This window comes from Aethalodelphis obliquidens, unplaced genomic scaffold (assembly GCF_003676395.1).
Source record: "Aethalodelphis obliquidens isolate GAN/ISIS:26980383/991018 unplaced genomic scaffold, ASM367639v1 scaffold58, whole genome shotgun sequence".
In the NCBI taxonomy this organism is placed as follows: Eukaryota; Metazoa; Chordata; class Mammalia; order Artiodactyla; family Delphinidae; genus Aethalodelphis; species Aethalodelphis obliquidens.
Genome location: NW_020838002.1, coordinates 11,069,370 through 11,083,402, shown reverse-complemented (window position 1 = coordinate 11,083,402; position 14,033 = coordinate 11,069,370). Strand labels below are relative to the sequence as shown.

General features: G+C 39.8%; 1 protein-coding gene across 11 annotated transcripts in view; it reads left to right on the top strand.

The window, feature by feature from the left end:
* ACACA (acetyl-CoA carboxylase alpha) overlaps positions 1–14,033 on the top strand; it is a 239,721-nt gene that overhangs the window by 157,275 nt on the left and 68,413 nt on the right. For all 11 annotated transcript variants that reach the window (XM_027087339.1, XM_027087346.1, XM_027087341.1 and 8 more), the window contains 2 exons: positions 7,131–7,400; positions 12,280–12,377. In XM_027087339.1, the coding sequence (XP_026943140.1) occupies positions 7,131–7,400; positions 12,280–12,377 (368 nt within the window). The remainder of the gene's footprint in view (positions 1–7,130; positions 7,401–12,279; positions 12,378–14,033) is intronic.

Below are 14,033 nucleotides of genomic sequence, written 5' to 3'. Positions count from 1 at the left end.
ACACTTTGTGTCAGACTAATGGCATTCATGGGCGTCATCAAAATAAATGTTAATATTATCATGTTTTTATTATCTGTTATAGTAACATTAAACCGAGGTCCTCCCAGGAGAAAAAATACACATATGAATAGATAGATAATGCCTTTCTGTATCACTGGTGTTACTCAGCGAGAAAATGACATCTCAGGGCAGAATCCTAATCACTGTTTGGAGCATCAGAAATAATGATCACCTCTGATCGGAGGTTGTGAATAATTCATTCGGTTTGATTTTCACGTCCTGTCCAGTGATACTTTTCAAACCAAATGTGTTTCTACAGGAAAATAATGGTCCCACTTCTTATGGAAATACTGTAGCACAAATCATTTTACCCACATAAAAACAGTTAAATAAGACTGTTCTCTTCTGCTTGCCTTCTCCGCCCCATCCCCTCCTCCCTTGCTTGCGCGTGTTTATTCCAGGATCAGACTGTGGCCAAAGAAATATCTTCTTCCTTAGAACTTGTATAAGGAAAACAAATGTTTATTTCTGCTGATCCTTAACTTATTCACGGTAACTCTTTTGAACCTCTTCCCTTTCTCACTTTAAGGTAATTAGTTTAGGTGGATAATCCTACACCTAAGAAGCCTGCTAATTGGAATGCTCTGTTATCAAAAATAATCTGAAATTAGATATTTTAAAAACTGATTTATGGCTATATTAATGAAACTATAATTGGCGGTAAGTCCCTAGAACCACCTGGTTAGTCCATGCCTCTCTCGGCAAGACAATGGCCAGGGAAGAAGTCAGTGGCACTGCCAGGGACCAAAAGCCCGAGTCTGACACTCGTTAGACCATAAACCCAGCCACTCTGACAAGCCCCTTTCAGGCTACATGTGCTCACTTTGTTGCTTCCTTAGCCCTTTAGTCGTCCTTAGCCCTTAGTCCTGGAGTGTCATTTTCACTAGGTTTTATTGCATAGAAACGTTGGAGGGAGAGAGAAGCTGAAACAAGAGGATCCAGTGATGGAATTTCCTTCGGTTGTTATTTTTAAGTTAACATACAGGGCAGCTTGGCTTAGGTGAAGTCAGTGAATGTCATATTCCTAATCACATCGTCACACTTGTGTATGCTTTTATATAGTGATTGCAGAATTTTCAATATAAAACCTCCATTGTGTGTATAATATAGATAGACCCCATCCATATAAAGTAATTTGACTGAAAAACTTACGGTGTCCTAATTAAATGGGAGGAAAATATGACTGTCTTCTGAAGTAATGACCCAATCCTCTGAGACAAAGCTATTCTTAGATAGAATATTTTGAACCATTTCTCCTGAATGTTGTGACCCCCTTTTTTTTTTTCTAAATCTAACAAGGGCAGAGGAAAGCGTTTTTCAAACTAGTTTTCATCATCAGACAAAGTACTTTGCATTCAGAAACCATTTCCAGTATCAAATTCAATTTTGTCAGGTGATTAGTTGAGTTTGGTAGAGAATAATTTAAAAACACAAAGCTGGCAGTGGCCGTGGTGCTTCTGCACTGGAGGAGAGCAGTTGCTGTTCTCAAGTTGCAAGCCCTCTTTCAGTGACTGGGTATAGTGGATTATTGTGTTACATGTCTTTGCAGCTGTTACAGACCTGCATCTGTTGACACCATGTGTTCCTACCCCAGACTGCTGGAAGAAATAGGGGAGCGGGTGAATTGATATCTTGCCTGCCTATCAGTGCAAATGTCCTTTTATGTACATGTTTGTAAAGCTCTTTAGCCCCCTTCAAGATGAAAGGCTCTGTATAAATATAAGCTTTTGATTTTAGTACATGTTTGGAGTACATGTGGTACAGTCCTAAATATGTATTTAGCTGATAGGCACTGTTCTTGTCTATTGTACAAATATTGACTTTAAAAGTATAAATATGTATTTATCAGACCAGAAAAACACTGAGGCAGTACTTCTAAGGTAGAGATATTAATATTGTATAAACCTATATATACATATGTTTACATTATACCACATCATTGCAGAGCATTTCTTTTTAAAAAAGGAAAGGATAGTCCCAACAGACTAAGACAGTTCTTGAGACTCTTCTCCCTTTAAGGTGAGTCTTGATTTTAAGTTTTCATATGTTTATTCCTCTCTTTAAATTTTATATAAATGTGATCTGTTGTAGTATAACTAAAACTTAGAGTCAGTTCCTCTAAAACATGAGAAATACGTTGGGTTGGTGAGATTTTTTTTTTCCTCCTTAAAATTTTTTTTTTCACTGTGAAAATGTTCAAATGTGCACTAGAGATAATAATATAAGCTCCCATGTACCTGTTACCCAGTGAAGAAGTATTTGGTAGTTTTTTCTCCCTTTTTATTTATTTATTTTTTAATTTTTTTTGTGGTACGCGGGCCTCTCACTGTTGTGGCCTCTCCCGTTGCGGAGCACAGGCTCCGGACGCGCAGGCTCAGCCATGGCTCACGGGCCCAGCCGCTCCGCGGCATGTGGGATCTTCCCAGACCGGGGCACGAACCCGTGTCCCCTGTATCGGCAGGCAGACTCTCAACCACTGCGCCACCAGGGAAGCCCTCCCTTTTTAATTTATAAAATTTTTAAGTTATGAAGGCATAAACACATTAAAGAAATTTGGAAAATGGGGAAAAAATTCACAGTCCCATCATCCTAAATAATTATCATCCCATTTTGCTATGTTTCTTTATTTCCCTTCCCCCCAGCCCCCAACAAGCTTTTAGATAGAGATAGTGTGTGTATGCATGTGTGCGTGTGTTGTAACACTTACTATAAGATTTAACATGTATTTAGTCTTCACAGCAGACTTAATACAATAGGTTATTATTACCCCATTTTACTGATGAGGAAACTCAGGCATATAGAGGTTACTAACTTACCTAAGGTTGTGTGGCTAGAAAACTGACTGAACCTCTATTCTGTCAGAGTCAGATTACATTAGATTCAGATTTGTAGAATATAGTTTCTGAGTCTGTGCCCTTGACTACCACACCGTTTTGCCTCTCAGAGTTATTATGGTATGCATGCAATTTTGTTATCCTGCTTCTTTAAATTTAGCATTACATCATGGGTATTTTAAAATACTGTTCATAGTCTTCATAGCCACCATTTTATAAGGCTGAACAGAACACTAACAATGACATCACTAGTCAATATATTCCCTCTAAAAAAGTTTTTATCATGACATTTATTTTTTCAGCTTTTTATCTTAAAATAATGTTAGATTTACAGAAGAGTTACAAAAATCATACAGAGTTCCCATTTAACCTCCATTAACCTTCACCCAGCTTCCCCTAACATTATTCCATTATATAACCATGTTATAATTATAAAAACTAAGAAATTAACATTGGTATAATACCATACTGTTAAATAAAATACAGACTTTGTTTTGGATTTCACCAATATTTCTACTAATGACCTTTTTCTGCTCCAGGATCCAATCCAGGGTACCACATTGCCTTTAGGTGTCAACGACATTTATGTTTGTGTTATAATTGATGTTCATGTTTCCATATCGTTTCAGCTAAGTGCAGTGGCAGTAGTCTGGAACATACTTCCTTAATTTCTCTAGTAAATGAAATTATGTGAATCATACTTTAAAGAATAAATCATTCACACTCGGTATAGGACAAGTTACTTAAGTCCTCTGTGCCTTGGTTTTCTCATGGCAATAATAACAGCTGTTTTTAAAATTAATAATAATAATAGCTACTATTGGAGGACTTTTATATGCCAGGCTCTGTACTAATTTAATGTGGTGTTCCTCTCAACAATCCCTCCGGAAAGATATTGTTATCCCCATTGTATAATTGGAAAAATTGAGGTTAAGGTTAAGGTTAAGGTTAAGTGACTTGTCCAAGGCTATACAGCTCATATAAAGCTGAAATTTGAACCAAGACAGGCAGATTTTCCAGCTTAACCTCCTAACTATTATCAGTATTCATTAACATTTATAGTACAGTACAGCATGTTATAAGTGTGCAATTAATGGTAGCTATTATTCTTATTATTTTTTAAAAATAAAATATTTTAATGATATTTAGTACTGTTATTCTGTGATCCCTAGAGATAAGTCATGCACGATGTTCTAAGCCTTTGGTGTTGACTATTTTCCACGTATCATTTAAAAAATGAAATGACTGTGGAACCAGCAAGTATTTATTACTCCCATATTATGTGTAGAAATGTGTAGGGGTCCTGCTATGCACTGGAATAGATGATATGATGGTTCAAGCTGGCAAGCTAAAAGCTGTCCTAGGCCATATGTGATTAATTATCAAATGAATTCTCTATATGAAGGTCTTAGTAGGTGATCAGAAGAAAGGAGTCACTTTAGACTAGGGGAAGCTTTTCTGAGGAAATGGAATTTGAATGCACCTTTATGGAACGGGTGAGATTTGGATAGGTTGAGAGGAGAGACAAAGGCAAACTTTGTATGTTAGAGTTAATATAATAGATTACTGCTTCTAATAGTTTTTCATCAATCCCATAGGTAATATTTTCTTAATTTTGTATGTGGGGACATTGAAGCTCGATAAAGTGAATTTCCCAAGGTCACACAGTTAATAAGTGGTAGGGCTTAGATGTGGATCCAAGTTTGTTTGACTCCCAAGCCCATGTTCACCATTATGTATCCCGTCATTTGATTAGCAGTAAAATCTAATTTTTAATATAAATTGAGCAACAGATTCTTCCTTAGAGATTTATCCATTGTGCTTATTCAAAACTTAATCTCTTCCAATGAGGAATCTCACTGTACCAAGACTCACACAACACCCTCCATTCTGTACTGGTACTTTTTAAGTGGGGAGGGGGACAGTTGATAAGGGACACATTTTAGAAAGACATTAAGAGTAGTGTGTTCTTGGTGCTGCTGTGTTGACACCTAATTAGAAGTCAAGGGACTTCCCTGGTGACACAGTGGTTAAGGATCCGCCTGCCAATGCAGGGACATGGGTTCGAGCCCTGGTCCGGGAAGATCCCACATGCCACGGAGCAACTAAGCCCATGCATCACGACTACTGAGCCTGCACTCTAGAGCCCACGAGCCACAACTACTGAAGCCCATGCGTCAGAGCCCGTGCTCCGCAACAAGAGAAGCCACCGCAATGAGAAGCCCGCTTACCGCAAGAGTAGCCCCCGCTCGCTGCAACTAGAGAAAGCCCGCACAGCAACGAAGACCGATCGCAGACAAAAATAAATTCATTAATTAATTTTTTAAAAAGTACTACTAATAATTAGAAGTCAATATTGCAAGCATAATGACCTGGCCAATTGCTGAACTGACTGCCCAAGTGACACAGAGTCCCCAGGTAATAGCAAAAGATAAGAGTGTTATTTGCTTGCCCAGTGCCACATAGACACAGTGTTTGCATTCGCATGCAAATGCTAAAGTAGATTCTTCTGGGCTTGTATCTAAGCTACTCTGGCCTAGGTGGCTAAAGTTAATATGTCATAAAATTTGGTGTAGAGCCCAATCTTCCTAACTACAAGTGCATTTAGAGGAAATAGCTTTTCCTTCCTGAAAAACAAAAGAGATGCTGGATTAGAGGGCCACGTGAGAAGGCAGTTAAAATATTTTTCCCCACGTGGGCACCATAGTGATCAGCTTCTTAAAAACTATGACCAAAATTATCCTGATATTTGGAGTTTCTCTGTGCTGTTTTTTGGATGATCTGTTTCTTCTTCCTTTTCTCTGTCTTTAATGAGCAGATAGAGTAATACTGCCTTACCTCAGAAGCTGACTGGATTTTTTTTCTGTGTATTATATCGATTTTGATTTGTATTTGGCCAGTGGTATATATTAAATAGCTTATATTTATCTGTAGGTGTTTCATATATATATATTTCTTAATGCTGAGAATCACAAATAGCTGTGTGGAAAGCTTCAACCAGCCTGATTACAGTGGATGTGCAATTGGATTGAGAAATGTGTACTCAGAGCTTATGATCACTGGCCCGGTTGAGTCTGGGTGATGCATGTGGCTTTCCAGGGATGCTGCTATTTACATCTGTTCATGGCCCTTCCTGATGGCTGGCTCCGCAATGAGGTGATATGCAGCAGCCCAGGGATGAGGGACCAAGGCTGCAGATGTGGCTGGGCTCCATTAGGCAGGACCAGGAATGCTCGTCTGGTAGGCTTTGTGTTTGGGGGTGAGTGGTGGCGGTGGGAAGCGGGGGAGACAGAAAGAAACAGGAAAAAAAAAAGAATGGAAGGCATTACTTATCTAGGTATAGGGAAACAGACAGGCAGACATGAAAAACTGCAGCCGTTAACTGGGGAATGAGTGAGTAGAAAAGAAAGGGCACTAGCGAACAAACAAGTAGAAGGAGTGACTAGTTCTCATATAGAAGGGGATTAAAAGAGGAGAGGGCTGTGAGGGTTTGGGAAGAGGCATGTCACCCCTGCCTATTAAGTCAGTATCATTTATTTGTGTGGCTGGCCAGATGCTACTGAACAGTGCGCAGAGATTTATATATATCATAGTGCAGCAAGAGGTTGGTTACTTGCATCCTTTGGTTTTCTAGTGTTGGGAGAAATCAGCAAGAGATGGTCACAAGGATGCAGTGTTGAGCTACAGCAAATTCTTGCAGAAATGGAAGATACCTGAAGCAAGCCTGTAAAGAATGTTGCTATTATCTGTCAAATATTAGAGGACAATAAAAGGACCCAGGGTTGTAAAAGTTGTATAGTCCATGAGAGGTAGTCCTCTTTCTGTTCTCCTGTGTGTTAAAGATTTCTTGGAAAGAATCTCACAAACGATATCTTAGTAGATAGGGTAGTAAGGTAGGGCATCCCGGATTTAATTCCCAGTGCCCCAGTATTCTTCCACACATAGCCTGAGTGCATTTAGACTTTGGTTTTTCCATCTTCTTCGAACAGACCCAAAGAAGAAATTGAGACAACTGTGAAATACATATACAGTAAAGCAGCTATTCTCAACATAATCTTAGAGAAGTATGCTAGAATATTTGTTCTAGTTTCCCGCAGGGAGCTGGGCTCTTTAGCAATGCATATCTTTACCTGCAGGTTGTGTCTACATGCAGTCTGATATCTTCAAGTAACCTGAAAAATAATTCTGCATGTAAGAAGCTTGTATTTATTTGTTTGTTTGTTTATGCCTTTGCAGATTGGCATGGTAGCTTGGAAAATGACCCTTAAAAGTCCAGAATATCCAGAAGGCCGAGATATCATTGTTATTGGCAATGATATCACATACCGAATTGGGTCCTTTGGCCCCCAGGAGGATTTGCTGTTTCTCAGAGCTTCTGAGCTTGCCAGGGCAGAGGGCATCCCACGCATCTATGTAGCAGCCAACAGTGGAGCAAGAATTGGACTGGCAGAGGAAATTCGTCACATGTTTCACGTAGCCTGGGTAGATCCTGAGGATCCTTACAAGGTACAGACTAAGAAAAGATAATACTTCAAGTTACCATACGGGTGTGCGCGCGCGTGTGTGTGTGTACGTGTGTAGAGAGGGGTAGAAGTTTATTTTGTTTTTATAAATTTATTTATTTTTGGCTGCATTGGGTCTTTGTTGCTGCGCGCGGGCTTTCTCTGGTTGTGGCGAGCAGGGGCTACTCTTCATTGTGCTGCGTGGGCTTCTCATTGTGGTGGCTTCTCTTGTTGCAGAGCACAGGTTCTAGGCACACGGGCTTCTGTAGTTGTGGCGCGTGGGCTCAGTAGTTGTGGCTCGCGGGCTTAGTTGCTCTGTGGCATGAGGGATCTTCCCGGACCAGGGCTCGAACCCATGTCCCCTGCGTTGACAGGTGGATTCTTAACCACTGCACCACCAGGGAAGCCCAAAATATATACCTTTAAATTATTCTCCTTTGGCTTCCAAGACTTATGGTCAGTCATCAGCAAAATCTCTCATATCCTCAGCTTCTTCTCTGATTGTTCTCTAATCTTGCTCTACTTGAAACCTGCCTGTCCTCTGAAGACTCTTCTTCCCCTGTAGCCCTCTTAAATGGTGACTGGTTTCTCTTTCCCTTGTACCACTGAGCCTGGAGGAAAATAGCTTCTTGCTAGTGCCTCACTGCTACTTCCAGACCCTTTTCCCTCCCTTCTCTCTGAAAACCCCTGTCTTTGAATCTCATGGCATCAGACTGTGCCGCACCATCACTGCTCCTTATTATAGTGTTCCCTACCCTTTGGCCACTCCCTCTTCTTTGCATCTTTTAGTTGCTGGCACATTGTCACTCTCTCCAGTACTACTAGTCCTGTTATCATTCTTGACGATTGCTATATATACACAGATGATTCATCCCATTGTCTAGCCTCTTGGATCCTTGACTTCCTCTCCCCCAGTGGTCCTATCCTACATCCCAGATCAGCCTCTCATTCCCCATAATGTCAACTTCAAGCATCCCTTCCTTTGCCATTTCTCTGTCCTATCTTTCCAGCTCACTCTCTTTAGTACCCCAAGTCCAGTAATCCTTTGCACTCATCAAGACCTACAACTGTTGATCCTGCCACCTTTCTTCTGCTCTTCATTCCCTCCTTACCTACTCATTTTATTCCTATCCAGCCTTAAATCCAAAGTCTACCATAGGCTAATGATCGTAATCACTACCTTTCCCATGCCTTCAATTTCTTTGCTTTTTCTCTTCATTCCGCTTACTCCGTGTCTGTACAGAAACCTTGTTTAAATCCAACTCTCTCCATCTACTCCTTTTCCCTCACCTGCATAGCTGAACACTGATGGAGAAAAATACACAGTGCTGTTGACTGGTCTTTAAATTCAAGCTTACCAACCTCCTGATTGACAGTTTGACATCTCTCTCCTCAAACCTCCAACACCCTCTTCCTTCATCCTCACTCTTAGCTGATGATGTTGCTTCCCAATTCACTGAGAAAATGGAAGCAATTAGAAGAGAGCCTCCACGAGCTCCTGTATATCTGCATCTCTGCTCTTATTCTCCGCCTTCTCTCCGGTACTTTGATGAACGGTCCCTGCTTCTATCTAAGGCCAATCCCGCTATGCTTGACCCTTTTCCTTATTGCCAACTTAAGGATGTAGATCAAAACTTCTCCCCCTTCTTTCTTACATCATCACTTTTTCCCTCTCTATTAAATATACTCCTTTTTTAGCACACAGACACTTACCCCTCCAGTCACTAACCCTACCCCATTTTTTCCTTCCCTTTACAGCAAGACTTCTTAAAAGAGTTTCTCTTCTTGCTGTTTCCAGATACTCTTCTCCCTCCCATCCCCTCTGGAACCCATATCAGTCCCCCTTGCACCCTCACCATTCCATCAGAGCTGCTTTTGTCAGGGTCGCCATTGATTCCATATTGTTAAAATCTGAATCTCACCTATTTGACATTTCAGCAGTATTCCATGTGGTTGGTTACTCCTTCATCCTTGAAATACTTTCTCCTCTTGGTTTCCAGGAACCTACAGTCTCCTTTTTACGCCCCCCCCCCCACACCAGCCACTCTTTCTCAGTTTCCTTTGCTGCCTTTTACATCTTTAAATGTAAGAGTGTCAGGGGATGATGGAAATATTCTATATTTTGATTGTGGTGGCGATTACACACAAGTGTATACATTTGTCAGAACTCATCAAACTACAACACTTAAAACTGATGGATTTTATTGCACGTAAATTATGCTTCAGTAAAATTCATTTTAAAAGTATATGGGAATTGTTGGTGACCTCTAATAAATACAGTATTTCTTTTGGGGGTGATGGAAATATCCTGGAATTAGATAGCGGTGGTGGTTACACAGCATCTGAATATACTAAAAACTACTGAACTGTACGCTTTAAAATGGCCAGTATTATGTTATGTGAATTTTATCTCAATTTTTTTAAATTATAAAAAAAATGTGAATGGAGACACATGTCAGTGCCCCAGAGGCTGTGGCAGGACCAAGAAGTCTAGGACTCCCCAGCCGCAACCCCACAGGGCCCAGTGCCTCTCACCTGGTGCTGTGGCAGGATAGCTTGTATGGAAGGTGAGGTAAGAAGGAAAACGAAAAGGTGTTTTAGGACTTGGTCCCTGGACCTCTCCTCTTTTCTATATTCACCTTCCCTTGGTGATCCAGTCTTAAAGCTTTAAATTCCATCTATAAACTGATAAACTTCCAAGTTTATATCCTGCCCCTGAACTTCAGATTCATGTATCCAGACTCAACATCTCTACCTGCACATCTGCCTAAACGTAGCTTCTAATCTTTTTCCTTAAATCTGTTCTTCCCACAATATTCTCTGTCTCAATAAATGATACCTCTATTCCTCATTTAAGTAAAAGACCTTGGAGTTATCCTTGACCTCTCTTTCTCATATCCCACTTCCTCTCTGTCAATAACTCATGTGTACATCCTGACCTTCAAAATATATCCAGAATCCAACCATCTCTGAGCACTTCCACTGCTACACAGTAGTCCAAGTCCCTGCCACCTCTTACTGCATTTATTGCATTGTTTGCTAATTGACATTCCTGCTTCTGGCCTTGCCCCTACCCCTACCCAAAGTCTACTCTCAATAGAAAATGGAATGATCCAGTTAAATGTAAATCAGATCACAACTCAAAACTTACCTCTGATTAAAACCCTTTAAAGGGCTTCCCTGGTGGCACAGTGGTTGAGAATCTGCCTGCCAATTCAGGGGACACGGGTTCGATCCCTGGTCTGGGAAAATCCCACATGCCGTGGAGCAACTAAGCCCGTGCACCACAGCTACTGAGCCTGCGCGTCTGGAACCTGTGCTCCGCAACAAGAGAAGGCCGCGACGGTGAGAGGCCCGCGCACCACGATGAAGAGTAGCCCTTGCTCACCGCAACTAGAGAAAGCCCTCGCACAGAAACGAAGACCCAACGCAGCCAAAAATAAATAAATAAATTCATTAAATATATCTATATATATATCTATATATATATATCTCTTAAAAAAAAAAAACAAACCCTTTAAAGGCTTCCCAGCTCACTCAAGTGAGGGCCAGAAACCATATAGTTACCTGCAAGGCCCTCCCTAGATTGGCCTTCCAGTACCACTCCGTCCTTGTTCTCTTGCTGCTCCCACCTGATTCCACACTGTGGCTCTACCAGCCTTTTCACTGTTTCTTGAGCCTGCTGGACACACTCAGCAGCTTCACACTTGTGGTTCCTTCTGCCTGAATGCTTTTCCCCCAAATACCCTCATGTCTCATTTCCTCAGCTCTTCAGGTCTTGGCTCAAATGACATTTTCATTAAAGCCTTCCCCGGCTATTCTTCTAAAAGTTCAACTCTGCCAACTCTCCTGTCTCCTTCCTCTATTTTATTTTTTCCTTAAACATTATTCCCATTAACACTGTATGCTTAACTTATTTATTTTGTGTATTTTCTGACTCACCTACTAGAAGATGAGTTGTACAAGGCCAGGAATTTTTGCCTGTTTTCTTCCTTTCTGTTTGTTCTGTGTCTTAAACAGTATCTTGCACATAATAGGCACTCAGTAAACATGTGCTGACAGACATACTACTGACACTCAGTGCTACGGGGCATTCTCGTCATAAGTCAGGCAAAATCAGTGGCAAATTCAAATTCATGTCTCTGGCATGTTGTGCTCCCTGTGGGACAAATTCAGTTAAATGGTGGACATAATTTCTCATAGTATTTTAAAAGTTTTTCTCTGCTTCCTTTTTTTTTTTTCTGAGTGACTGATTCACTTAAGGTGAACACACATATTAAATAACTAGTTTCTATGTGAGTGTGTATGTGAATGTATAAAAATAAGTCAGTTATGAAGTGTTAGTATAATTTTTTAATGTACATAGGGATTAGAATTTGTTTATTTAGAAAAGCAAAAGGTATGAGCTCAGTGATTACTGATCATTAGCACTGCATAGACTTCTGATTTTAAGATTGAATATCCTGGGTTTGTGATGCTCTCCATTATCCTTGACCCGTCTATACGTTGATGGTACTATGGATTTGAGACAATGAAGAATAGTAATTCATATAATTCTTTAATTTTGTGTTGATATCTTTAATAGAGGTGTCAGTAAAGATTAGAGAATGACCCTTTAACCTTGATGAAAAGGAAATGAGTGGAGTATACCTGGAGTTGTAGCTACAAGATATCTTGTTTCAAGGACACAGTCAGTGACTGCAGAAATAGGCACTTCCGTCTTTCAAAGAACTGTCTATGGTAGTATTCTATGAGACAGTAACTCTGAGACACGATTTGGAGATTTAAAGCCAGCTTTGGAACAAGCTGCATTATGCATGCCTTGCTGGGTCTTCTGTGGTGATGGCAAATAATGAGTTGAAAACTATTTGTGTTTCCCACAGGGATACAAATATTTATATCTGACCCCTCAAGATTATAAGAGAGTCAGTGCTCTCAACTCTGTCCATTGTGAACACGTGGAGGATGAAGGAGAATCCAGGTAGGTATTATGTATCAGAATAATTTGGCTGTGGATTAAAGAAAGGAGAATATGATCATTTTTTTCTCACTGTCCTGCTGATCATGACCTTGAAGAGCAGTGAAGATTGCTTGTTGAGTAATCTCGAAGCCTTAGGTTTGTATCTCAGCTGTACCACTTACTAGCTGAAAGACCTTATTATTGATTAAGGTTTTTAAACTATATTTATAATAATTATTCATTTTGAAAAGTTGGAACATATAAACAATTATGAAGAAATAGTAAAAATCAGCTACAGTCCTACCAAGAGATCACAGTTATTAATGTATATTATATTCTTTCTGTCATATATATATATATATATATATACACACCTTTTTTCCTACATAATTGGGATCATAATAGAAAAGGGCTTTTGTAATTTCTTTTTACTAAATATTATTTAGGGAGAAATTTTATATATTCTTACAGTATTATTTGAGAATATGATATTTAATGGCTTCATATAAATCATTATAATGAATATATCATATTTGAACATACAGACTATCCTGTTTTTTACTGCTATATCCCTGGGCTGGTCATTCGTGTATGTAAACTTTGAAGAATATCTCTGGCTATTCCCTTTGGGTTAATCTCTAAAAGTGAAATTACTGGTCAAAAAGTGTGTCCATTTTTGTTTTGTTTTGTTTTGTTGTTGTTGTTTTTTTTTTGTGGTACGCGGGCCTCTCACCGCCGCGGCCTCTCCCGTTGCGGAGCACAAGCTCCGGACACGCAGGTCCAGCGGCCGTGGCCCACGGGCCCAGCTGCTCCGTGGCATGCGGGATCCCCCCGGACCAGGGCACGAACCCGCGTCCCCCTCATTGGCAGGTGGACTCCCAACCACTGCGCCACCAGGGAAGCCCAGTGTGTCCATTTTTTTAAAGATTTTTTTGGATAATTTCAAATTGTCCTCCCAAGAGCTACACTCCCACCAGCAGTATATGGTAGTGCTTGTTTCCCCTCTTTAATTTTTTCTCCACCCTTGCCAACACTGTTTACTGTAAATTAATAAAATAGGATAAAAACAGCAATTGTTATTTTAACTGGTATTTTTGATCCCCAGTGAAGTTGAACATTTTTATAATCTATCTGCAAGTATTTTCCAGAATGTTAATAAGTTGCTCCAATACCATTTATTGAATAATTCATACTTTCCTCACTTTTATAATAATCTTAACTCAATTACCAGGCTTTATATTCTGTTTTTTGTTCTATTCTTGGACTAACACCACACTCTTTTAACTACTTTAATGGGCCAGAGTTCCTCACATTCTTAATTTTTCCCCAAGTTTTATTAGCTATTTTTGTCTTTTTACAGATAGGCTCATTTTTTTTTTAATTCCCCAAAACTTTCCGTAATGATTTTGATTCAGATTGCATTAGGTTTATAAATCAATCTAGGAAGATCCGAGAGCTTCAGAATATTAACTCTTCCCAACAAGAAACATGGTATGTTTTTCCAGTTATTTAAGTGTATTTTTTAAAGTTTTATAGTTTTCTTTATATAGATTATGCCAGAAATTCCCACTCGTTCTTGGTTCACAGCACCTTTACTGTCTCTGTAAGTTTTTCATAACACCTTTAGGCAAAAAGATATGCCTAATATTTCTGATTATTAAGGAAGCTGACCCAGAC